The sequence below is a fragment of the Phodopus roborovskii genome, unplaced genomic scaffold, assembly GCF_943737965.1.
Source record: "Phodopus roborovskii unplaced genomic scaffold, PHOROB, whole genome shotgun sequence".
Lineage (NCBI taxonomy): Eukaryota > Metazoa > Chordata > Mammalia > Rodentia > Cricetidae > Phodopus > Phodopus roborovskii.
Window position 1 is genome coordinate 6,720,030 of NW_026126689.1, and position 27,507 is coordinate 6,747,536.

The following is a 27,507-nucleotide window of genomic DNA, read 5'->3' on the forward strand; positions in this document are numbered from 1 at the left end:
ATTATAATGGGCTACCTGAAACCATGCTCAAAGGGTGTGGCCACCACACAAGTTCACTGGTAAGGCAAGATGCCACTACAATTATCTTCCGTCAATTATTAAAGTGTGTATGTCTGAATATATGTATGTTAGCCATGTACATGTTTGAGGTTAAAATAGGCTAGATCCCATGTAGGTGCTGTTCTTAACCTGTGAGCCATCTCTCTAACCTCCAAGTAACACAACTCTACATTTCCCAGGACTCTAAACAAACAATTCCATGATTAGTACAACATATATGTATATACTCACACAAATACATATATGCAAAAACATATACGTATATAATGGCAAGCATGTTTTACAGTATGCTTTGGGCTGCATTAATTATGGTTTTATCTATTTATCTGTGCAACCAGAGGAACGGTATATATCCTCCTTTAGTTTAATCTATCAATTTTAAGACAGGAATAGCAATATAAATGTCATTAGGTATGAAATGTCACAACAACTGGTATATCTAATCATCCAGAGCTAATTGGATCATAAGGGCTCTTGCCCAACCAATGGATAAATTAATCTACTTTAAAAAAAAAAAAAAATGTGTGCATGTATACTCCATGCATGTGGATACCTGTGGAACCCTGGTGTTGGATCCCATGGAGTTGGGTGTTACAAGCAATTGTGAACCGCTCAATGTAGCTACTGGGTACTGAACTCAGTTTCCTGAAAGAGCAGCAAGCACCCTTAGCCATTCATTTCTCCAGCCCTAAAACCAGATCCTTAACTTGATGGTAGTGTTGCTGGTTATAGAAATCAGACAGCGAGACCTACTTCAAAGAAGTAGGTTCTTTGAAGGAAGCATCTTATGACTAGACGTATCCTGTCAACTTACCACGCTTGCCAACCTTGCAGAAAGCAGCCTTTCTCTACCATGACCCTTTGCATCTTTCAGTCACCATGATGTTGTTCTGCCTCAACCACAGGCCCACAGTAATGGAACCAGGAAGCCAGGTGCTGAAACTTGCGACTCCATGAGTCAAAATAAACCTTTCTTCTTTTAAACTGCTTTCTCAAGTATTTTTCCCCCCTCAAGTATTTTCTAACACCAGAAAAACATAAACTAAGGCAAATTTCTTAACACAGAGCTTGACATAGAAATAACTTAGTTGATTATATCAGGAGCAATTAAAAACTACCTTGTATAATTTGATACCATTTTATGAACTTATCTTATGAACATATTTATAGTACTTCCTCAATTTCATAGCACTTAAAAGAAGAAACTGTTTCAACTTTTGAGGCAGTCTTACACAGCAGGCCAGGTTGGTTTTGAACTAGGTATTCATTCTACTGAGTGCTAAGGTTATAATAAATATGAACCTGGCATTGTTTTTGGGGGATGAAGATTCACTATGTAGGTTGGCTCCAAACTCTACATAGCCTACGCTAGCCTCAAGGCTACAGGTCCTCTAGCTTCAGAATCCTATGTGCTGGGATTATAGGAATGCATCACCATGCCCACCTAATTTCTCCGAAAGAGTTACACTTGCAATCAAAAGGAGTAAGAGGTAATCGACTTTCTCACCATGTCAAATATTATAGTCCTATTTAAAAAAATGTGAGGTAGTAGGCGGTGGTGTCCCATGCCTGTAATCCCAGCACTTAGGAGGCAGAAGCAGGTGGATCTCTGTGAGTTAGAAGCCAGCCTGTTCTACAGAGCAGGTGCAGGACAGCCAGGGCTACACAGAGAAACCCTGCCTGCCTCAAAACACAAATAAAAATAAAAAGAGAGGTCATTTGACTATCTCACTTAAATCTTAAATTGAGAATTCCAACACTATGTAAAAGGCTTATCTACACTATTTTAAATAATGCAATACTGAGTAATATCTCTATTAAAACACACCCTAGGACTGAGCATAGTTACATGAAATCTCTGCACTCAGGCAGTTGGCCTAGTAAGCTACATACGGTGATACACATGATTCTAAGAGTTGGGGGTACAAGGTCGGTGCTGGCTGGAGAGATGGCTTAGAGGTTAAGAGCACTGGCTGCTTTTCCAGAGGACCTGAGTTTAATTCCCAGCAACCACATGGTAGCTCACAACCATCTATAATGAAATCTGGTGCCCTCTTCTGGTGTTCAATCAGGCATTCATGCATGCAGATTAAAAAAAAAGAAGAAGAAGCGGATCTCTGTGAGCTCAAGGCCAGTCTGCTCAGGACAGCTAGCTATGCATACACAGAGACCTGATGATGACAACAGCGACGGCGACGACAATGATGGTGATGATGCAACAAGAGACCTTGCCTAATAAGGTGAAAGACAAGAACCAATTCCAGAAAACGTCCTTTGACTTACACAAAGATACTGACACCACCCCCAACACACACACAAAAAGAAAAAACTGGGGTGGGAGGGGACACACACTCTCAGCATACACTACAAAGAAGGTAAGTCCTGAAATAAAATTTATTCAATGAAAAAAACAGGTTAAGAGAATTGGGGCCAAGAGAAAGAAAGCAGATCTCTCAAAACAGATGACTGCACTGTTTGTCCTTAAAATGAAAAAGACTGCCGCCAGTGAAAAGGCCTTGCCATGAAAGCCTGGTGGCCTCAGTTCAGTCCCATGGTCAGGGTCCTGGCCTCCACTTGAGCAGCGTGAGACACGTGCCTGCCATGTGTGAACAAGTGCATTCTCTCACACCCTTGCATCTTACAGCACGTACATGTATGCACACGCATGCGCGCACACACACACAGAGCTATGTAACACCAAATAAAGGTCACCTAAACTAAGAATAATATGCTCAGAGCTTTTGAGTTAGCACGACCAATAATTATCTTAGAGACTTACATTATCTCTAAAGAAGGTTTTTAAATCCCAAAGATATATTTGATGACTGTGATAACATAGAGGGTTGATGACAGACTGTAAGAATGCAGTCAGGGGCTTCCTCTACTTCGGGAAAACACCAAATAGCAGATGACGCCGGTGCAGCGGGCGGGCCCAGAGGACCCGGGGACCCCGGGGCCCAGGATTAGGAGGCCGCGGCGGCTTCCGCGGAGGCTTCGGCAGCGGTCTCAGGGGCCGCGGTCGTGGTCGAGGCCGTGGGGCTCATGGAAGTGAAGCCGAAGACAAGGAGTGGGTTCCTGTCACCAAGCTGGGCCGCCTGGTTAAGGACATGAAGATCAAGTCCCTGGAGGAGATCTACCTTTTCTCTCTGCCCATTAAGGAATCCAAGATTATTGACTTTTTCTTGGGGGCATCTCTTAAGGATGAGGTTCTAAGGATCATGCCAGTACAGAAACAGACAAGGGCTGGCCAGCACACCAGGTTCAAGGCTTTTGTCGCTATTGGGGACTACAACGGTCATGTTGGTCTTGGTGTTAAATGCTCCAAGGAGGTAGCCACAGCTATCGGAGGGGCCATCATCTTGGCCAAGCTTTCCACTGTCCCTGTGAGGAGAAGCTCCTGGGGGATTGGCAAGCCCCACACTGTTCCATGCAAAGTGACAAGCCACTGTGGCTCTGTGTTGGTGCATCTCATCCCTGCCCCCAGAGGCACTGGCATCGTCTCTGCTCCTGTGCCCAAGAAGCTACTGATGATGGCCGGTATTGATGACTGCTACACATCAGCCAGGGGCTGCACTGCCACCCTGGGCAACTTTGTCAAGGCCACCTTTGATGCCATCTCTAAGACCTACAGCTACCTGACCCCTGACCTCTGGAAAGAGACTGTGTTCACCAAGTCTCCTTATCAGGAATTCACTGACCATCTTGTGAAAGCCCAAACCAGAGTCTCTGTTCAGAGGACCCAGGCTCCAGCTGTTGCCACCACAGAAGGGTTTTATACAAGAAAAATAAAGTGAATTAAGTCGGAAAAAAAAAAAAAAATGCAGTCAGGGAAACACTATGAATCAAAAGAGATAAATTTCTTTGTGGCATGACTGACTGTCCATTGAAAGTGCTTAAACATGTTGCCAATGGGCAACAATGATTTATAAGGATGTTTAATCACTCTAAATATAAGAATACTAAATTTACCAATTAATAAGTTAATATAAGCAGATTTGCTTTGTCAAGTGAATGAATTTTTGTAATTTATGGCAAAACTGGGTGTGGGGGCACAGGGGAGGAAGAGGTCAGTCTGGGTCTACAAAGCAAATGGCAGGCCAGCCAGGACTACAATTGAGGAAATAATAATAGCGTAATATAAAAACAAAAACTCCCAAATAATTCCTCAAAAAGTATAAAAGGTGACATATTAGAGTGCTTGCCTAGCATTCACCAAGCCTGAGCTCAAGGCCCAAGACCACCAAAGAGAGAAAAGGTTACACACAGTTCTGTGCTAAGCTACAATGAAATACCCAATGAAAATACCAATGGGTAGCAAGAGGTTTTATTGTAATTCATTCAACATAAAGCCGTGAGACAGCCATTACCCACTTTCACACAATCTTTATACAGAAGTCACATCAGTTCAGTAGACTGCCTACAAGCTGTTAAAGGCTGAACACCCGTAACATGAAAATGTGAAATCTAGACACAATACTCAAAAACTATGACTTCTAAATCATTTTAGATTTTAGAAATATTGATAAGGATTATTTACTCATAGACTCCCCTATTCAGAAACTGCAATTTTTGAAACATTTCTGATTTAAAGCTATTGAATCTGCATTATTACCATCAAAATGATCTTGCTTTTTTTTTGGGGGGGGGGAGGGGAGGGATGGAAGGTAGGGTCCAAGACAGGGTCTTTCTTTATAGCTCTGTAGCCCTGGCTGTCCTAAAACACACTGTGTGGGCCAGGGTGGCCTCAAATTCATAGAGATTTGCCTGCCTGTTTCCTGAATGCTTGGATTAAAGGCATGCATCAACACAGTCCAGCCCTACAACTCTTTTGATTAGCTTTCTCTGAAACTCTGACTGTCTCATTCTATCTTCATGCAACTTAATATCTAATTAGTATTTTTAATCACACACTCTCTCTCTCTCTCTCACACACACAGTATTACATTATATATGCATGATATGCTCTTAGAGATCAGAGAACAACTTTTGGGAACTGGTTTTTATCTTCCACCTTGTGGGTCTCTGGGATTGAGTGCCAACATGCCCAGCTTGCATGGAAACATTTTTGAAATGAAAACATTTCAAAATCTCTATGCCCAGAACCAGTTTAATAGCATCTTGAAGACACGTCTCCCTGGGCTGAAGGCTGAGCTCGAGCGCGGGCGCCGCCCCTGTACGTACCTCCTCAGTTTCTCCCGCTCTTCTCTCTCCCTCTCCTCTCTTCGTTTCAGACGCTCCTGGTTTCTTTTCTCCTGCTTCTCAGCCACAACTCTCTTTAAAATGAAATAATTTAAAAAACCAGTTGAAAACTTACTTGGCAAATCCTTAATTATCTTTACCTTAAACTGTATTTGATTTCCCATATAGTAAAAATAATATAATTTAAATTTTTGTCAGGTACAATTATTAGATTTCAAGTTGGCTTTCCCGAATTGTGAAAAACATGTAAACTTCTTGTTTCACTATGATTTATTTTTTTCCAAGCATGACAGGCAAGCATGTAGCTTCAGCCCTGCCCCCATCATTCCTTAATGACATTAAAAAACAAAAACCAAAAAATACAGGCTGGGGAAATAGCTCAGAGGTTAAGAGCATTAACTGTTCTTCTAGAGGCTCTGAGTTCAACACCCAACAACCACATGGTAGCTCACAAACATCTGTAATAAGATCTGATGCCTTCTGGCACGGAGGCAAACAATCAAACAGAACTTCTACTACATAATAAATAAAAGAATCATTTAAAAAAAAAAAAATCACATCCTGTTTCCTGACCTTTCCTGTTTCTCAACATTATCACACATTTTAAACAGTCTGATATTGCTGAATCGGAATGAACCACACTATTCAAAAGCTAACTGTCATACTGTACTTACACTAGTAATAGGGGAGCTGAGACAAGAGAGCAGCCAGTAGCAGTTACATAGTGAGACCTTGCCAATAAAACCAGAGAAAAATGCTAACCGAGTAACAGAACCAGGTTAACGAGGATAAGGTGAGAAATACTAATTTACACAAGGTACCTTTAATTCTTCGAGTTTTTCTCTTATTTCAATAAATCCCAGGTGCAGTTTACCCCCAAAATGGTCAGCAAGCCGCCTGTCATTATCGTGAAGACCTAGATATGCAGAGCAGACTTCACAGACTCGAAGTTTCTGCTGCTGGAAACTGGAGGCCGGCATAGAATTGCGATAAACTTCCTAAAGTGAGGGAAAAAATGATCTCACAAATGACCTTAAAAATTCTGTAAGAAAATAAACTATATATGCATAGAATATTTTTTAATAAATTCTTTGAGAGAGTGGTCTGGTGAAGGCCAAAACTTCACCTATCCTTTACTCTCCCAGTCCTCAAGACAACTAAGGAAAGAAAGGTCAATCCGCATCGGGACTCTTGATGACTTCCCAAACATTTTCATCAAGGAACAATACACACTGGTAAACTTGCCAATACACTATCTTCTTTCCTGTACTAATTATGTTTTTTTGTTTAAGGCAGTTAAAAAAATTTTTTCCAACACTCTAGGTAGCTTTAGCTAGGATGACACTGATTTAAAAAAAAAAAAAAAGCTGGATAGAATGTACAGAGAAGTTCTTCAAAAAAGACCTGAAACAGAAATCAAAGAAGGGGGGCTGAAGAACTCAATTCTAAGTGCTTATCCTACAAGCTTGAAGCTCTGAGCTTGATCCCCATAACCAAGTTAAAATCAACAACAAAACAGCCAAAGCTGGAAAGATGGATTAGTGGGTAAAGACACTGTTTGCCAAGCCTGATGACAGAAGTACAATTCATAAGACCCACATTATAAAAGGAAACCCAAGGTAGAAAAAACTCTTACAAGTTGTCTGCTGATCGACACACCAGTGCCATGGCATGTCCTCCCCTCAGAAGGCTGGCATGGTGATGGGTGGTTGTAATTTTAGCAACCAGGAGACTAAGGCCAAGTGGATGGATCTCAGGGACTGACTGGCTAATTAACAGTTGCCTAATTGACAAATTGGGTCATTGAGAGACTATGTCTCAAAATAAAAAGGCAGACAGACAGTTCCTAGGGCTATATTCTGTTTTCCACACACATGTATACGCATGAATGTGGACCCACATGGGAGAGCATATATTTATATAAACACACTAGTGTGGACAATGGAATGCACACACATTCAAATCAATGGACACTATAATCTATGAATTTAAAAACATAAAGGGGCTGCAGAGATGGCTTAGTGGTTAAGAGCACACTGTGTTTACTCTTCCAGAGGAATTGGACAAATGACAGCTTACAATTATTATAAATCCAAGCCCAAGTCTGCCTTCTTCCAGACTCTGGGCACAAGGTAAGTACAAAGTAGAGATATATACGTCTAGGCAAAACACCCATACATATAAAAAAGCCTGTCCCCCCCCCCCTTAAAGGAGAGGGGAAATTTCAAAAATATAATATAAATAAGGTACTAGTCAAAAAAGGAAAACACTTCAGTGGGAAACTGTTACTACCATCAGAAATTACAAAGCCACAGGACAAGGGGACCACAAGCTCAAGGCTAAGCTGAGCAGCCCCACGGCCCTATTCTTCTCAAAAGGGCCTTTTTAATTAATGGGGGTAAACCAGGCAGTGGTGGCACACACCTTTAATCCCAGCGCTTGGGAGGTACAAGCAGGCAAATCTCTGAGTTTGAGACCTGGTTGTTACAGAACAACCAGGGCTACACAGAAAAACCCTGTCTCAAAAAAAGAAAAGGAAGGGGGGTAGGATAATAAGCTCAGTGATTGAGCTTTTTGCCTTGATTACTTGCATGAAACAGGTTGGCTACAAAGCTATGATCATTCTTACAATTCCAGCTCTCAAACTGCTGGAATTGTCGGTGTAAAGAAAGAAAAAAGGAATACTGCCCAGAGCTAAAAAGACAAGAGATCATCATGAAAACAATCCAGATGTCGTCAGTTGAGGCAAAAAGACACCACAGCAAAAGACTACATCATAATCTCTACCAAATATACTTGAGTTTCTACATATCAAGGGCTATACCAATCAAAACAGACTTTGTTCACATGTTGTTAGATTTTTGAATTGTGTCATAAACTGAAAATGAGAGAAGGCGTCCAAGGTCATAGCAGTTTGTACTGCTATGATAAGTAAAAATGCTGAGAAAAAAGGGTAGACAGGCACAGTGTAAATAGGTTGTGTTTGTTTTATGTGGGTAATTGGTTAAATTACATTTGTGAAGGTGTAAGTTTCAATATAGCTATGACTCCAATTTTCCAAAAACTACTTTAAAACAACCCAACATCGTAACATCTATTACTTATTTCTAAATTGAGTTAATTTCCTTTCATTACATTTTGAACAATTTCCAGTTAAATGTCTATTTTACAAAAAGTACAGACGCTAACATCTTACCACTATTAAGAACTTATCTCTTTCCAAGATTGTTGGTCTCACAGTAAGACCTTGCCCCCAAACAGAAGAAAGCCAGGAATTTTACCTCTGCTTCTCTTTTCTTTGCCCGTGCCTTTTCTACTTCATCCATGACTTTCTGAGACTCTTCCACGTTTCCTTCAGCTCCTAGTTGTTCCACTTTGGCCAACAATTTACCTATTTCTTCGTTTAACTCATGAACACGCTCTGCCTAGGAAAACAAAAACAAAAAACAAAAAAAAAAAAAAAAAAAAAAGAAGATCATGAATGAAAAATAGCATGAAGGGCTGAAAAGGTAACAGTTAAGATCACCTCCTATTATGGTGACCCCAATGATAAAATGATTTATGTTGCTATTTCAGCACCTAAACTGTGGCGGCAGCTACACAAGCTTATGTTTGTCAAAATCAAAAGAGAGCCAGGGACGGGAGAGATAGTTCAGTGGTTACGAGCAGTTGCTACACTTACAGAGGATCCAGTTTCAGTACTCAGCAACCCTATCAGGTGGTTCACAACCGTAACGCCAGTTTCAGGGATTCTGATTCACTCACTTAGCCTGCATGGATACCAAGTATGCACATGTGTACACATACACAGAAGCAAAATACTCATGCACATAAAAAATAAGTCTTAATTTAAAAAAAAAAAAAAAGGCAGGTGGTGGTGGCACACACCTTAAATCCCTGCACTCAGGAAACAGAGGCAGGGGTTTTTCTCTGTTGAGGTCAAGGCCTGCCTGGTATACAGGGTTGAGCTAGTTCCAGGACAGCTGGGAATACACTGAGAAACCCTATCTCAAAAAACCAAAAAAAAAAAAAAAAAAAAAAACAAAAAAAAAAAAAAAAAACAAAGAACTATACATACTATATGTAGCCGATGCATACACCACTGGCAAGTTCTAAATAAAATATGTTACATGGTTGTATTAGTTAACATTTGGGTACACAATTCCACAGAATTCTCTACTTAGGTTAACAGTCTAATTATTGAAAAATCAAAACGCTGGAATGAGTCTGGCATGGTAGCTCATTAATCCTAACACTCAAGAGGCAGAGGCAAATTCACTTCTGTGAGTTCACGACCAGGCTGGCCTATATAGTTCCAAGCCAGCCAGGGGCTACACAGTTGAGACCATGTCTCAAAAACACCCCCCCCCAAAAAAAAATTGGAGTGAATGAAATGCGTTAAAAATATACTTTACAATCCCAGCAATTGGGAGGAAGAGGTAGAAGCATGCAGGACTCTGTAAGTTGGAAGATAGTCTGGTCTATAGAGTGAGCTCCAGAACAGCCACAGCTATAAAGGCAGACCCTATCTCAAGCAGTAACAACAAAAACAAAACAAACTCAAAAACAAACAAAACCCCTATGCTTTGAACTAATAAAATGACTAATTGTTACCTTTGCTGCCACCTCAGCACTTATCTCTTCTTGAGTCTCTGCTAATCTTTTCTTAGACACTTCTGTCCTTCGATCACAATCTGCAATGAAGGACTGCAGATGATCCATGGCCTGGAAAAGGTTAACATAAAATGATTACTTACACAAAAGTATCTCTACTGAACACTGTGTTTTGGGTAAGGGGTGCAGCCCACATGCAGAAGTGCTTTCCTTCTACGTAGGAAGCACTAGTTGAATCTTACTCTTCCATGGCCCACCCCTAAAACAAGAAAAGCACAAGGCTGAGAAATTGTTCGTGACAGAACATTTGCCTAGCATGTGTCAGGTTCTAGGTTTAAAGTAATTCTAAAAGTAAAAGAAAACACAGAAAAAGAACCTTTAAACCCCTCAAAACTGTAAGAAAAATAACTTTGTTCTTATAAATGTTATCATATTGCCAGGGGGTAGTGGCACATGCCTATAGTCCCAGCGCTAGGGGAGGTGGAGGCAGACAGGTGGATCTCTGTGAGTTCAAGGCCAGATTAGTCTACAGTTGCAGGACAGCCAGGGCTACACTGAGAAAACCAAAAACCAAACAACAAGCACCCCGTAATGACATAGCAGTGCCCCGCTGTAATCTCTGCACTTGGAAGGCTCAAACCAGCTTGGGTGAGATAGCATGTGTTAAGTCAACCAAAGCAACACAGCCAAGACCATGTCTCAAAAATATACCCAACCAAAGACAAGTAGTTTTGGGGTGTGAATAACTCAACTGCAACTAAGCCTCATGACCTGAGTTCCATCTCCAGGGTGCACATGATAGGAGAAACCAATTCCTGAAAGCTAATCTTTGACCACAGATAGACACAAACACAGCCCACATATGGAAGACCATTATAATATCTACAGGAGTTGTTTCTGAATATTTAGATAATTGTTTGCATTCTGTGGTTTTCAAAGTTTTACAAAAAATGATGAAATAAGCCATTAACAAATTTAACAGAAAAAAAAGTCTAACAAAGTTGTATTTTGAGGTATATGTAATGCTTATAACTAAATAATAATTCACTTAAAAAGTAAACTTTAAAGCTAAGCATGGTAGTGCACGCCCGTAACCCTCAGCACTTGGGAGACAAAGGCAGGTGGATCTCTGAGTTTACGTCCAGGTTGGTCTACAGAGTAAGTTCCAAGACAACCAGGGCTACACAGAGAAACTCGATTCTCCAAAAATCAAAGGGGGGAAGGGGAAAGGACCAACTGCAGTGATCTGAATGAGACATTCCACACAGTCAAGCACTGAAGACTTTGTCCCCATGCCCCCAGTCTTTCACCCCACAGAGACAGGGTTAAGAAGTATGGCCTCAGCCTGGTGGTGGTGCTGCATGCCTTTAGTCCCAGCACTCGGGAGGTAGAGGCAGGCAGATCTCCGTGAGTTCAAGGTCAGCCTGGTCTACAGTGGTCTACAGGGTTCCAGGATAGCCAGGGATTTTTACACAGAGAAACCCTGTTGCCTTGAAAACCAACCAACCGAACAAACAAACCCAAGCAAGCAAAAACAAACAACAAAAAGAAGTGTGCCTTTGGGACTGGAGATGGCTCATCGGTTAGAGCACTGGCTGCTCTTCCAGAGGACAGGGGTTCAATCCCCAGCACCCCATGGCAGCTCACAGCTGTCTGTAACTACAGTTCAAGGGGATCCCGCTACTCACACAGACATATGTAAACAAAACACCAATGTACATAAACTAAAAATAAATTTAAAAAGTGTGGCCTTGCTGCTAGGGTCAGGCTTTGAGGTATCAAAAGCCATTTCTAGTTCTCTTTGCTTCTTGCTTGCCTTTTAAGATGTAAGCTCACAGGCTGCACCAGCTGCCAGTCCACTCAGCACCTGCAACCCCACACCCACCCCACCATTATGATGATGGACTCTTACTCCTTTGGAACTTCACATTCAAATAAGTTACCTTGATCATGATGACTTTTATCACAGCAACAGAAAAGCTACTAGTATAACGTTTATCAGCTAAAAATAGAAATTCATCCTGCACACACTGACTGAACTTAACCGGCCAAATAAGCCAAGAATTCTCACAAAGTTAACACGGAGTGACTATTACCTTTTAAATCACAACACAAATCTGCTTTCATTTCCTTATGTGAAGTCAAAGATAATATCCTAAAGTAGCGAAAATAACAGTGAAATATCAAGAAATACAGTTGGTTCTATGGAGGAGGTATTTTGGCTACCTGTTTCTTACAGCAGAATAAATCCAAGATGTATAAAGAATTTAACTGAACAAAATGAATAGATTGCTCATGGGTCTGGAGAGATAGATCAGCAATTAAAAACACTTGCTTTTCTTGTAGAAGACAAGACTTTGGTTCCCAGTATCCACATGTGGCTCACAACTATAACTCCAATCCCAGAAAATCTGATGATGTCTTCTGGTTCTCCATGGATACCAGGTAACACCTGGTAAACACAGACACACATGTACATATGCACAACATTCATATACATAAAATGAATATAAAATTAAAAATATATAGAAGAAACCACAGGTGAGAACTATTTTCTGGTCAAAACAGAAAAGATCTTTCAAGCTGACAAAATAGGTATTAAAAGCACTAATTAGACAGTATAACTAAAAATACTATTTAAAGATAAAAAGTCATCCAAAGAAAAATAAAATAGGATTTTTAGAGCATACATGAGTGAAAGGACCAATTTTCATAATCTGCATAAAGTTAATGAGTCACCAAGAAAACCAACAACACTCAAGTTTAGCCAACTCAGAAAACAGCTGCCAATACACATGACCTTAAATACAATCACAACATTCACTCGCAAAAAAAGCAAATTCACACTCTACTCACACTCATCATTTTATTTATCAACAGTAACTAAAACATCTTAACAACACTATGTAGCCCACAAGGGGAGAGCTCAAAGTATTAATTAAAAATATAAGCCAATACTTTTATGAAGAGCATTTAAGCATTAGCTATTGAATTCCTTTTGGCTCAGCTACTTTACACCACAGAGCAGAAAGACCAAAAATAACCTCAATCCCAACCACAATGTTCAATGGTAACATTCACTTTTATCTTATGCCCAACCAGTATCAAATGTACTTTTGTACATTTTAGACAATTTTATTTACATAAACAAAAGTTTTTAGACATTCAGAAGTCAGGAGCTATTTATTGCTATATTCAACTAAGTAAAATTTCCTAATTTCAATGATAAAAACCACCATAAGACTTTTATTGATTATTATGTCTTATGTATATTTCATAAAAGTGCAAAAGGTTTGACAGGTGGTATATTCTTTAAAACATTTTGTATACTTTCTTTATTTTTATTTTTTATTTATTTTGTTTTTCAAGACAGGATTTCTCTGTGTGGCTTTGTAGCCTGTCCTGGAACTCACTTGGTAGACCAGGCTGGCCTTGAACTCACACAGATCCACCAGCCTCTGCCTCCCTGAGTGCTGGGATTAAAGGCGTGCGCCACCACTGACCGGCCCTATTTATTTCACATGAACCTCTGCCTACATGTAACTGTGAGCACCATGTGTATGCATGGGGCCTGCAAGCATCATCAAGAGGGACCCAGATCTCTTAGAATTGGAATCATGTTTGTTGGGCCAAAATGTGAGTGATGGGAGTTGAACTGTGGTTCCCTGAAAAAACAAGTACCCTTAACCACTGAGCCATCTTTCTTCCGCCTCACGTGTCTCTATTTTCATACAAGAAATTCTTCTATATAAGGACAGTATTAAATCACATTTGTAACTCTGACACCTAAACAGTATCTTCTATTTCTTTTCTTTTATTATTTAAAAAACATGGTCCCAAGATATACGGTGTATTTCATCCCAGAACTGGAGAGGTCTGGCTAGTGATTACCAATACAGTAAAAGTATTAATGGGAAAATTCAGTGGATTGTGTCTTTAATAAAAGCTTTAAATGAAAGAAAAACTGGTGGTGTACATTTGTTGAAACGGCTACTTTCATTTTTACTTCTGGTGGGAAAAATAAGCTTGACTTTTTTTAAACAGAACCTTTTTTTTAACCTAGGCATAGTGTTTATAATTCCAGCACTTGGGAGGCAGAGGCAGTTAGATCTAAATCTGAGACCAGTCTGGAGTTCCAGAACAGTCAGAGCTAAGGAACAGAGAGACCCTGTCTCAAAAAAAAACCTTTTTTCAATTTAACAAAACAGCAAAAACAAATCTTTTATACATTTTCATAAATATCCAATCACTTATATAAAGAAAATTGGGAGTCAGGGCTAAGTTGGAGGCTGTCTATGCATAAGGTCTTGGCTTTCATAATACTTAGTACTACACACTGGGGGGTGGGGGGGGTGTATACTATCTTCCCCATGCATTAACCAATATACAAACTATTTTTACTGTAAGAGATAAATGTAAAATAAAAGGAAAGTCACATACATCAAGTTCAAAGAAAAAGTCCTGTTCTTTGGATGCAATTTCATAGTCTGCTCTTAAAGCCAGGTCATGGACTTTCAGGCATTCTCCAAGATCCATTCTCTAGGAAAGAAAGAAAGACATTATGCTGAAAACATTTATTATAAAACTCATCAAACTCACAGTTTTCTTCAGAGTGTATCTTAAGTCATAGAGTTCATTTTTTAATTTAATCAAAAGATAAACCAGACAATTAGAGCTGGGAGTATTATCTGGTATGCTAAAAGTCCCAGGTTCAATCCCTTAGCTGGGAGGCAAGGAAATACGTATGAAAAACAGTTATGAGTCTTAACAAATTATTAATACTACCAATGTTCTACATGAAATGTTTTGTGGAATGAGGTGGCCAAAATAAAAACACTTGCCATGATGCACATGTAGAGGGTAGAGAATAACACATGGGAATTAGTCCCTCCTTCCACCAATCATGGGGACTGAAACCAGATTGACACTGAGCCATCTGTCAGTCAGCCCCCAGCCTCAAAAAGAGTTTCTCATGAGAATGCATTTAAACTGGACCTAAAGAGTGGAAAGCAAAGTATCTGTAATTCTAGAGATGACACAGGGGGGTTAAGAACACTGGCTGCTCTTCCTCAGGACTTGGGTTCCATTCCCCAGGGTCTACATGGCAGCTAACAATCACCTGCAACTCCAATCCCAAGGGTTTTGATGCCCTCTTCTGGCTTCTTGGGCACAAACCATTGCAGACAAACACACACAAAATACATTAGACTTTCTCCTTGTGGGCTACACAGTGTTGTCAATTTTAAAAATTAAAGACTCGGGGGCTGGAGAGATGGCTCAGTGGTTCAGAGCACTGGCTGCTCTTCCAGAGGACCTGGGCTCAATTCCCAGCACCCACATGGCAACTCATAAATGTCTGTAATTTTAGTTCCAGGGGACCCAACACACATGGCAAAACACCAATATATATACAATAAAAATAAAAAGTAAAAGACTCAGGCTGGAGGATCTCACCACCAACTGATTAGATGATAAATAATCGATAGGTGATAAATACATGATATACATAGATGATAGATGACAAGGTGACTATAGATGATAGATACATACATAGATGATAGATATATAGATGGTTGGTTGGTTGGTAGATAAGACAGACAGGAAAAATTGGGTGAGGGAGGAGGAAAGAAAGAGACAGGGAATGAGGTGACAGAATCGTAGTAGTATTACAATCTCAGAGTGGAACATTCCTGCAATTATAGCATTTCTTGAAATGCTGAGATAGATTCAAGTTTGAAGCCAGTGAATCAGTCAGTGTCTGATCCCCACCACCATATATATATGGCATTATAGCAAATCTATGTGATCTACAACTAATTGTAAAACTGTAATTTTGGAGCCTGTCATGAACTCCCTCTGTAGACCAGGCTGACCTCTAACTCACAGAGACCCGCCTGCCTCTGCCTCCCAGTACTGAGATTAAAGGAGTGTGCCACCAATGCCAGGTGCTCTAGAATCTCTTAACAAATCTATTTTTGGTTTTTAATGAGTTCTTTATTTGACTGATAATTAACTTCTTGATTTTTCTTTTCTGCCTGCCTTCTCATGCGCTCAAAACTCATCTCTCAAAATGTGCTTACTTCTTAGGTCAGGATTTGCTCTAAAGTAAATTTTTAAAAATTTATTTCTTTGTGCTGGGTGGTGGTGGTGCACGCCTTTAATCCCAGCACTCAGGTGACAGAGTCAGGTGGATCTCTGTGAATTTGAGGCCACCCTGGTCTATAGAGAGTGTTCCAGGAATATGCTTATAAAGCTATATGGCAAGCATGTGTGTGGTAGGGGTGTCACAGGACACCCATGGAGGTCAAAGAACAACCATGTGGAATGTTTCCTCCCTCCTGAGGGTGGAAGTCTGGCTACCAAGCTTGCATAGCAAGTACTTTTTACTCATAGCCACCTTTGCCAGACCATGGTTTGTTTTTAATGTCTGCCTTCTGGAACTGGGAATTGAGCTCACTGATAGAGCACTTAACAGATGCACTGTCCTGAGTTTAGTTCTCAGTCTAAAACAAACAACAAAAACCCAAGGCAGCTAAACTAGTCTTAAGAGATTTCCACTTTATTTATGTTATTTTAAATTACGAGGTATACCTCCACCCCAGTATCTTCAGTGTCAACCTCATCTCTCCAGTGACTTAGCAACACAAAGGTTTTATAGTCTGAATTCTAGAAACCAGCCATCTGTTTTCTTTCTCCATCACCATGACTAAATACCTGCTTTAATATGGTATCAGGCATGGCATGAAAAAAAGCAAACAAGCCCAAAAAGAAATACCAACAACTACCTGCCATTGTAAACATCAATCCAAGGGAAATCAAAACATGGCTAACAATTTCCATGAACCTAGTCTCATAACTAGTAAGAAGAGGAAAAAGCACGGTAGAAACACAAGGAATATGAGTCAATTCTCCAGAGCTCCTGGTAAAACCCATCCTGACACCACACAGTAACAAAGCACCAACGCTTCCAACAAACAGCAAGTGATCCAACACTGAGTGCTGCTGGTGGTATTGCTCTTTATAAGTAATGAAAAAATAAATAAAGTGTTGGTTTGCTGATTTCAAAAGGCTATTATAAGGAAGAATTTCTTTTAAAAATTAACAAATTTACTTCTTCCTTAAATGTCCCTCGTATTTATTCCACATATTGTAATTAATAGACATTCAAGTTGTAAGTGGCAAGAATTGAACTCTACACTTTTTTATACTCCAAGAATAACTTTAATGACTAACAGCAACACAAAACACAGAGCTGGAGGGGTGTTTGTAACGAGTAGTTTTTTCCGCCTGCCGCCGGCAGATGCCGCCGGCTCCCTGGTAAGAGAAATACATAGATCAGCAGAAATGGGTTAATACTTAAGACAAAGCTAGCCAATAAGAAACTAGTACCTGGCCAACAGTATAATACCAAATACAAAGTCTCTGTGTATTATTTGGGGCTGGCGGCATGGCGGCGGGACAAGACTAGTGGCAGCGGGCAGAAAAACCGTATTCGTTACAGGTGGTGGTGGCACAAGCCTTTCATCCCAACCAGGTGGATCTCTGTGAACTGAGCGCTACATTTTCTCATTTCAAACTCACTTCTCCAAGAAGCCTGACCAAATCTCTGATCCTAATAACTCTTTTTAAAATTCTACAATATTATACAGTTTTTTTTCTGTTTAGCAGAATAGCTTCTGTTATTTTAATTTTTTAATTTCTGAGAATCAATGTTATAATTCCAAAGAGACTATAAGCTTCCTAAGAAAAATGATGTATTTCTATTTTACTCTCTAGAGACCATGTTTTGCACTACTCATATTGCCCAAACCATGACTACTTAATAAACTTGGTTTGAATAAGCAATTCCAAGAACTTAAGGAATAAAACATGCATAAAAAGTACATGTACGTAAGCTTTAATAGCATTTTCTGGCTTAGAAAATAGAAATTTTTATTTAGCTGGGCGGTGGTGGTGCACGCCTTTAGTCCCAGCACTCTGGAGGCAGAGGCACGTAGATGTCTGTGAGATGGAGACCAGCCTGGTCTCCAAGAGCTAGTTCCAGGACAGACTCTAAAACCACAGAGAAACCCTGTCTCGAAAGACCAAAGAAAAGAAAAGAAATGGTAGTATTCCTTTAATCCCAGCACTCGGGAGGCAGAGACAAACATGGCTCTCTGAATTCAAGACCAGCCTGGTTTACAGCATAAGTTCCAGGACAACCAGGTCTAAGCAAAGAAACCCTGCCTTGAAAAACAAAATTTTAAGTGTCTCTCTATAGAAGATCAACAGTCTGTATAAGCATTAAAAACCATAATCTGGGGCTTGAGAGGTAGCTCAGGGGTTAAGAGAACTGACAGTTCTTCTAGGACCCAGGTTCAATTCCCAGGACCCAAACAAAAGGTGGTTATCAGCAGTCTGCATGTAACTCCAGTTCCAGGGTATCCCAATGCCCTCTTCTAGGTTCCAAGAGCATTTATCATGCACGTATACATGAAAGTATGTAGGCAAAACACCCAAATACATAAAACTTAGAAATAGTAAATTAAAAAAGAAATCAAAGCCTAGTGATCCAAAGCCTGTAAAGTCAGTATTAAGGAGAATCAGACAGGAAGATAAAAGAGGTCAAGTCAACCCAGGCTACAAGTTGATACTATCTCTTACACTCTTGCTCGGTGTGGTGGCACACACATTTAATTGAAGCATTTGGAAGGCAGAGGCAAGTGGATCTCCTACTTCTAAGGCCAGCCTGGCTCTAGAGTTATTGGGGGGCGGGGGTAGGGGGGGGGAAGATCAAAACAAAATACTCCATTAACAAATGCTTCAGGAAAAGCACACACCCAACACAAATTTCACACATCCTTGACAAATGGGAAAAGAGAGGTTGCAAAAAGACATATTAATATAATATTTTCTTTATGAATATGATATAGACACATTACTCAACTCGTGATATAATGGCCCAGCCTGGCTGTACCACTTTAAGGCAGGCAATGGCTGAGTGAAGACTGGTCAGTAAAGAAGGGGTGGGGTAGGGTGTTAGGGACATCGTTATGAGATTATTTGAACTCTTTGGTGTGATTTTTCTTGTTTATTTTTTAGTTTTTAGAGATAAGGATTCTCTGTGCAGCCCTGGCTGACCTCAAACTCAGAGTAGTGTAATGCTAATGAATATATATACCACTGCTACAAACAAGGCACAGAAACAATTATAACTACAGATATACTCAAACATGTAAGGATTTTACTGACATGCCAAATACCAAAAGTAAAAACAAATGAAACAATAAATGAGAAAGAGAGAGCCCACATAGAAACTCAGCTTACTGAGCATCAGGCATGTATGTCATGCAAAAAAATCCTCTCACACACAATAAAAAAAATCTAAATAACAACAAAATTAAGTTTAAAAAAGAAACAGCTAAATTATAGACGTGGCACCCAGAGTGCAAGAGAAAAGAGAAAGCACACACCTATATCTTAGTTGTGTTGTTGCTGCTTCTTTGTTTTTTTGGGGGTGGGTGTCGACAGGGTTTCTCTTTGTAGCCAGCACTGGCTATCCTGGAACTTGCTCTGTAGACCATGCTGGCCTCAAATTCACGGAGATCCTTCTATCTCGCTACCCAAGTGCTGGAATTAAAGCCATGGGCCACCACTGCCTAGATAATCTTTATAATGTTTATTAATTTAAAATAATTCTACTTGTGTTTATTTTTTATACTATTCTAAGTCTCAAAAGGAAGAATAAAAGACACTAAAATGTGAGTAATAATAGTTTAAGTAAAGTACGAACATAACAATCTAAAAGTAAGTAACAGTGGCAAGACAGTGTAAAGCGGACAAAACACAGAAAACATTCTGTAGGGTAAGCAAGCATAGCTCCACCCACCACTCTGTTACCCAACACTATTTCCTAAGGCAGGGACCACAAGCATCTTGCCCCTTGACTTTTGAACCTTCAGTCCCTTCCTTTGTTATATTTGGAAAAATGACTTGCCATCCAAATTCAATGCTTGCTTCAAAACTCAAACTTTAAGGGCTGGAGAGATGGCTCAGAGGTTAAGAGCACTGGCTGCTCTTCCAGAGGACCTGAGTTTCATTCCCAGCAACCAAGCCAGGCCAGAAGTGGTGCTGCACGCCTTTAATCCCAGCACTAGGGAGGCAGAGGCAGGCGGATCTCTGTGAGTTTGAGGCCAGCCTGCCTGGTCCACAGAGCATGTTCCAGGACAGGTTCCAAAGCCACACAGAAAAAAAAGTCTCAAAAACCCAAGGGGTGGGGGGTGGGGGGAGGAGAGAAAGCCTAATATGACATTCAATATCACTACTACTTAAAATATTTTCACCTTAATTCTCTGTGAGTTCAAGACCAACCTAGTCTACAGAGCCAGTTTGAGGACTGCCAAGGCAAGAAACCTTGTCTTGAAAAACCAAAACCTGTTTTGTAGGGCAATAAAACCTGGAGAGATAGCCAAGTGATTAAGAACACTGGTTGCTCTTCCAGAGTACCCAAGTTAGATTCCTAGCACCCACAATGGAAGGCAGCTCCTAACTGTAATAGATGTGGTAGAAGAAAAAACTGACTCCTGCAAATTGTTCTCTGATCTCTATACATCTGCAGTGACATAAACACATATATCAAGCAAACACACACAACGATGAATTTAAATTTTTTCAGGCTTAGGACATTCAAGAATGTTTAAAAGGGTGTGTGTGGCTGGATAGATGGTTCAGTGGTTAAGAGCACACCCACATTAGGTATGGTGGCCTACAACTACCTGAAACTCCAGTTCCTTTTCCTGACTTCCACTGGCACCAGACTCACACAAGGTGCACAAATGTACATGCATGCAGGCAAAGCACTCACACATAAAATATATCTAATATACATAAAAATTTAAAGGGAGGTGTGGTAGGATACAATCTGTAACCCCAGCACTTGGTGGGTGAAGGCAGGAAGATCTGAAGTTCAAGGTCATCCATGGCTATAGAACCAGTTCAAAGTAGGCAATGTTACATGATCTCCCATTTCAAAAAAGGAGGGAAGAAGTAACAATGAATCTGGTGCTCTTGTTTTGTATATTTATGAAGTCATAATTTATCCATTAAATAAAGCCATTTTGGTGACTGCAATTTCAGTTGGTAAAGTGCTTCTTTTATAAGCACAAGAACCTAAGCATGAGCCCCATTATCTAAGGGTTACTATTGCTGTGATGAAGAGCCATGGCCCAAAACAACTTGGAGGACAGGATTCACTTCGATCACATTCCCATTTAAGAGTTCACCCTCAACAACAACGAGGCAGGAACTCAAGGGCAGGATCCTGGACGCAGGAACTGTCACAGAGGTCATAGAGAAGTGCTATTTTACTGGCTTGCTCCTCATGACTTGCTCAGCCTGCTTTTACATAGAATCCAGGACCACCAGCCCAGGGATGGCACAATCCACAATCAATCAGTGCCCTACACTTGCCTAGAGTCCTATCTTGTTTATAGAGGCCTTTCCTCAAGTGAGACTTTCTCCTCTTCCAATGACCTCAAGCTGTGTCAAACTGACATAAAACTAGCCCAGCACCCATGTAAAATGAGAGACATGGTGTAATCTCAGTGCTGAGGACATGAAAGTACAAGGATTCTTGGAACTCACTAGCCAGTAAATTTAGCCTTATCAGTAAGCTCCAGGCCAGGGTTCTATCACAGAGAGGGTGAGGGGTGTTTCTGAGGAGGACACCCAATGTTCTCTTTGTCTTGCACACTCGAGCAGGCACGTGTACAAACACACCCCAAAACATATGCATGCACTCACAAAAATAAAATTACAAAACAAAAAATCTAATCATCTCATTTCCTACAACACTAAATGCGGGAAACCTCTGGTTGCTCTTCCAGAGAACCAGGGTTTTGACTTCCAGAACCTACATGACCGTTCACAAACATTTAGAACTCCAATCCCAGAGTATCCAATACCCTCTTCTGGCTTCCCATGTACCAGGCACACACAGAGTTAACAGATACAATGCAGGCAAAACACTCCTACACATAAGTAGATGAGTGAAATGTGGAAAATAACAGTATTCTACAGAAGAGAGATTTATTATACATTACAAATGGATTAATCCAGGAGAAAATGTTTTAAGATATGCAGTAGTACATGCCTATAATCCCTGCAATCAGGATCATAAACAAAATAAAATTTAAAATGGAAGTATTTACAGAAACACTAAAGAACTAGTTTATTACCTATTAATAGTTGTCACATTCCTAATTCAAATGTTGGACTTGCCCACAAACTAAGTTTCTTACTATGTTTTATTATACATAGAAAAATTTTCAAGCTCTTTTATTTAAGACAAGGTCTCAATAAGTAGGTCAAGCTGGCTTCAAACTTCAGAGTCTGTCTTCAAGCAGATGTACTGGCAGTGTACGGAATTCCACATTTTGTCACCACACTAGGCTTATGCACTTAATATAGTTTCAACTGCATTTCTCACTAGGAAATGACAAAGATGTTTCCTATTCCATATGTCTTGATACTTTTGTTTGGGTATGTACGGCTAAAAGCACTCACTGCTTATAAAAAAGTAATCTGAAAACCCTTTTTCATCTAGATATTTCTGGCAAATGAGAGATAAAATGAAGTCAAGATTTAGCCCCTAAGAGTTCCCCCATCAACAAATGCATCTGTGAAGGGAAATTACTCATAGTTTCAATTAGATCAAATGTTCTGTGTCATTTAGAGGCCAGGGACTGAGAGGGCTTTCCAAGGACCAGTAACCACCTCACTGATGACCACCTCCCAGTGAGAGCATGCCTCTTGTAAAAGATTTCCTTCATCCCTCTTCAGGAGGAAATAAGAAAAGGCACCTGGTGAGAACCCCAATTACTACTTAATGGGTGTGAATTACCCAGGATGCTGTGAAATCACCCTGGCCTTCAGGCATGCACAAACAACCGTTTTGTGTGTTTTGTGTGTTGGCTGCTGCGCTGTCCTCACTCCCAGCTTATAGGAAAATGTCCCTTTAAGAGGAAGTGGCAGTAAAAGCACCCTGAATCCCAAATCTGTGGGGTACTATCCCAATATACATCTTTTGGATAAAGAATAAAGGGGGAAGAAAAGAACAAAAACAAACAAACAAACAGCACTCTTGGTCCAGCTTCCTGAATCGTATCCATGATCCCAGAACTTGGGAAGGTACAAGCCAAAAGGATCTTGAGTTCAGGGTTACCAAACTAGAACATCAAACACTTCCTCAAAAACAAAATCAGCCAAGCAGTGGTGCCACACCTTTAATCCCAGCCCCCAGGAGGGCAGCCTGGTCTACAGAAAGAGTTCTAGGACAGCCAGGAATATATGGAGAAACCCTGTCTCCCAAGCAAACAAACAAAAAAAAACAAACTCAAAAATCAACTACCTCCACCACCACCCACATACACAAAGTAGAGATCCTGGGATCTGCCTCAGTGCTTAAGTATGTGCTTAGTATGTACAAGGTTCTATGTTCATCTCCAGGACTAGAAGAAAAGAGAAAATAAGCAGCATAACAAAACCCACAGAAGAATGGTGAAAAAATATGAAAACAAGACAACTACTTCTGAAAGGAAATCCAGTATTGAAAATTTAAATCATCACTGGACGTTGGTGGCACACGCCTTTAATCCCAACACTTCGGAGGCAGAAGCAGGCAGATCTCTGTAAGTTCGAGACCAGTCTGGTCTACAGACTGAGTGCCTACAGACTGAGTGCCAGGACAGCCTCCAAAGCTTCGCAAAGAAACCCTGTCTCAAAAACAAAACAAAACAAAAAACAAAAATTTTTAAAATTATCAGTGGGAATGAACAAGCAATGAAAGGGATACAAGTCTTTGCTAATGCTGTTAACAATAACAAGACTTTACCAAGAATTTCATTTTTGTAGCACACTAGTAATAAAACAACTTAATAACCACGTACAGTTCCAGAAAGGACATCATGGGGACAACAGTTGAGAAGGTGGCTCTTGCATACTCTGTCATCGCTGAATTTGATTCGTTGTCGAGTAGTATCTCCTGTAATATAGAAAAGTTAACAATATTCAAGGTTAGACAACTAGACAGTGTTTACATTTTGAAAGTCCTAGTTATCACTAGCTTCTGGTGTTTGACTATCTTACAGACACTTATAAATCAACCCAGGAGGGATTAGTTTTTTATATATCATCCTATAGAAAAACTATTTTAGACAACATGCAGTTGCAGTTTATGTACTGCAAATGTAATTCAAATAAATAGTCAAAGTGGGAAAGCAAAGCATTCTGTTAAATAAATAAAAGTACTTCAGAAAAGCAAAGGATTTTAGAGCAGGAATGGACTTTATGGGTTATCAAGTCCAACTCCTTCACATTGCAGATGAGGAAAATGAGGCCCCCAAAGAGGTTAAGCAACTTGCAGCAGGACCCACCAAGTTTCTAATGGTGTACAATGGTCTCTTGACAGTAAGCACTAATTCATTTCATAATTATTTACATTAATTGAAAACATAAAAAAGTAATCTTGCAAACATTGCATACACACTGCGAGTCCCCACTGAACCCCAGACGCCATTTCTTCCACTATTTTGTTCCAGATGAAGTGTCTCCCTTTTGCTGCTGGGAGGAGTTTAGAGGGTAGAATAAGATGCTTAAGAGCGTACAAACCTGGAAGAAGGACTTACACACCAGTCAGACAAAGGCACATTGCCTAAATAAAATGTTAACTTTAATACCTCCAAAGATTCCATACTTCCAACTTTTATGTGTTCTGTGCTATGTTGCCAAACAAGGCAAAATAAAATACATTCTGTACTCGTATAAAAAACACAACTCCTAAACAGAAGCAACCAACCTGCTTATCAAATATAGCTATTTACTCAAAAGCTTAAAGAGTCTAAGGAAAGATAACTAGCTACAGTAACAAAATACAAATGTTAGTTGCAATTTTTTTTTTTGGGGGGGGGCTTTGAATCTCTGAAGAAATAAAAGAAGAACTCACAGGGTTGTTTCCTCTATGCAGAATGATAAGCCCTAAAAAATGTGGCTTAACCTTAAAATGATTATCACCAATAAATGAAAATCTACTGGTGAATTACTGGAGCGAAAACTGTTGAAATAAACCAAAAGATTGTAAATACCTCTGCAGTTCACATGACACCTACAGCACTCCAAACATTTCAACTAGGAAGCAATTCTTAAATTAAATTCTGTATTTACACATGTGAATAACAAACGAAGAAAAAAACCATTCAAACTTTACCCCTATTGAAGAGCTTAACTTAAAGTCAACTAAACACTATGGGGTAAGATTTTGTTCAAATTGTTTTAACTTGGTTAAGAAGATGTAAAGAACATTCTGATTTGCAACTAGGACACATACATTTTTAAGAAAGATAATTTGCTAAAAATCATAGCTTCAGAGCAGTTCAACAATAGGTTTTCTGAGGCTAATCTCTAGTAGGTTATTTGTGACATAATTTGGAATAATCCATTTAATGTTCAAGCCTGCTACTATGTTACTTTGATGGTCTTTTATTTCCTTTTAAACACGACTGCTTCTGTTCCACATTCATTAACACATCTGAAAAGTTAGTGATAACTCACGGCTCGGCGAATGCGGGGCCTTTCTGAAACTCCCTTGCAGATTGAAGTAGGCAGGCATAGATACATTGAACCTTTACAAATAAAACAAGGGGCCAGATTGTTCAGTTTGTATAGAATAGACTCTGCCAGCAATTTCAATACAGCACCTACAAGTACATGTTGACTGTAAAGATTCTTGTATATGAAAACAAAAGTGAACAAAATCAGAGTGTTCGTTTTTTTGTTTTGTTTTTACAATATGACTTAACAAGTATAAGCCCAGAGAAAAATATGGCTGAAGATAACTAAATCCCAAGACTGGAACTCTACAAATGGCCCTTGGGCTACGTGAGAAATGTTTCTTTAAAAGTATGTTTCAATGAAGACTAACTAGTGCGTGCCTCAAACTCGTATGAGAACCAAGCTACCATATGCCCACATCAGAAAGCTAAAGCCATAGAAGCTCTTTGATCTTAGAAAGACTTTGCTTAAAACTCTACTATAATTGTGTTAATGTAGAAAGTGATCAATTTCTAGGGGATGAGGGGTATTTACAAACCTAGCAATTAATTACCTGTTACAACTATCTAAACTTTCTGGTAATGAAACAGCAGTGTCAGTTCAGTCTATTGTAAAACATGGCTCACGGGTAGATGGGGTCTAAGTGAGATCTCAGAATAAAGTTAAAATAAACACGTTTTATTAATCAAACATCTCCTCTAATAGGATGCCCATTTTTTGCTTAAGAAATCACACTAAGTGTATTAACAAGGGATACATGCCCTGAAGACACTATCAGATAAAACATGAATAATTACAAATATAAACACAGTAACAGTAGCCCTGGTGAGCTTTAAAATAATGAAGCAATCAATTTCTATAAATGCCAAAAAAGGCATCTAAAATACTTCACTACAAATAGGCAAGTATTCCATAAACATTTGATAACTGCAGCAAAAATATCAAACATAGCTTTCAAATATTAGCCATTATAAAAATCCTTTTACTAAAATAATAAAAACTGGATCCAGATGAAACAATACTCTGAGAAGGATGTGTGAGGATATGTCTATCAATATTTTAAAAGTTCTACTTAGGGGAATTTTATGGCTCATATTTTAAAGTAATTTGGCTACAGTATTACAAAATCATGCAGCATTTGAGTAAATTTGGGCTTAAGACATAATAAGTATGACTTAACTTCATAATTTTAAAACAGAAATGCTTTAATTTTTCTCTCTGTCACATCTGGCCCAAACCATGTTTTTCAAAAGAAACCAGGTAAAATAGAACCCTATTAGGAGAAAAGATTATTAGGGGATAGATATGAACAAATATCCTTATAATAGAGGGTTTTATCAATTCGACATGCTTTATATATTTTTGTTACCCAGTAACTGAATCAGACACACACAAAAATCAGAGTTAATTCCCTTAATAAATTCTCACATGCGTTTAAAAACTAAATTATGAGGGAAACTGCCCTGTCACAGTGATACTAGATCCTAATCATAGAATCAAACCTATTAGTGATGCCTGCCTCTGTGCTACAAAATGGAGTTACAGAGCTCAAAACAAATGTTCTGCTCCCAAGGAGCCCATTTTCACTAGAGAAATAGGAAAAATAAAGAATAGTAACACAAAATAACATGACCCAAGTGTCAAAGGGATGTTTTTAACATACTAGAACTATCACCAAAAGGTTGGGAAAGGCCTCATGGACTAAGTAGAAGCCAAAATCTGAACACTCCAGTCAAGACTTAGAAAAAGACAAACATTTCAGACCAGAATATTATCTTTGACAAAGTTTACAAAAGGTTTGAAGGTTTGGGGAACAGTAAGTGAACTTATAGTCAGCTTTGACAAATGGCTGAGTATGTCTGGGAATAGAGGATGGAGCCAAGGGTACAATTTTTGGATGGTGAAATTTAGTTAAGAGCTTTCTTCAACCCATATTTATATACGAACTTTTAGGAAATTTTTGAGATGGTCAGTGGTGGCACATGCCTTTAATCTAGCACTCAAGAGACCTCCAAAGGCAGGCGAATCTCTGCAAGGCCAACCTAGTAT

At 39.5% G+C, this 27,507-nt stretch overlaps 1 protein-coding gene across 11 annotated transcripts in view; it reads right to left on the reverse strand.

Annotated features, from left to right (window-relative positions):
* Positions 1-27,507, reverse strand: part of Luc7l2 (LUC7 like 2, pre-mRNA splicing factor) — a 53,151-nt gene that overhangs the window by 12,390 nt on the left and 13,254 nt on the right. For 5 of the 11 annotated variants that reach the window (XM_051174719.1, XM_051174725.1, XM_051174726.1 and 2 more), the window contains 6 exons: positions 23,799-23,893; positions 14,314-14,412; positions 9,874-9,984; positions 8,541-8,684; positions 6,081-6,257; positions 5,242-5,333 (listed from right to left, as the gene is read on the reverse strand). In XM_051174719.1, coding sequence (XP_051030676.1) covers positions 5,242-5,333; positions 6,081-6,257; positions 8,541-8,684; positions 9,874-9,984; positions 14,314-14,412; positions 23,799-23,893 — 718 coding nt within the window. Of the gene's footprint in view, positions 1-5,241; positions 5,334-6,080; positions 6,258-8,540; positions 8,685-9,873; positions 9,985-14,313; positions 14,413-23,798; positions 23,894-24,393; positions 24,651-24,853; positions 24,962-25,458; positions 25,530-27,507 lie in introns of those variants that run through there. The other 6 variants (XM_051174729.1, XM_051174718.1, XM_051174721.1 and 3 more) reach the window with 3 other exon arrangements.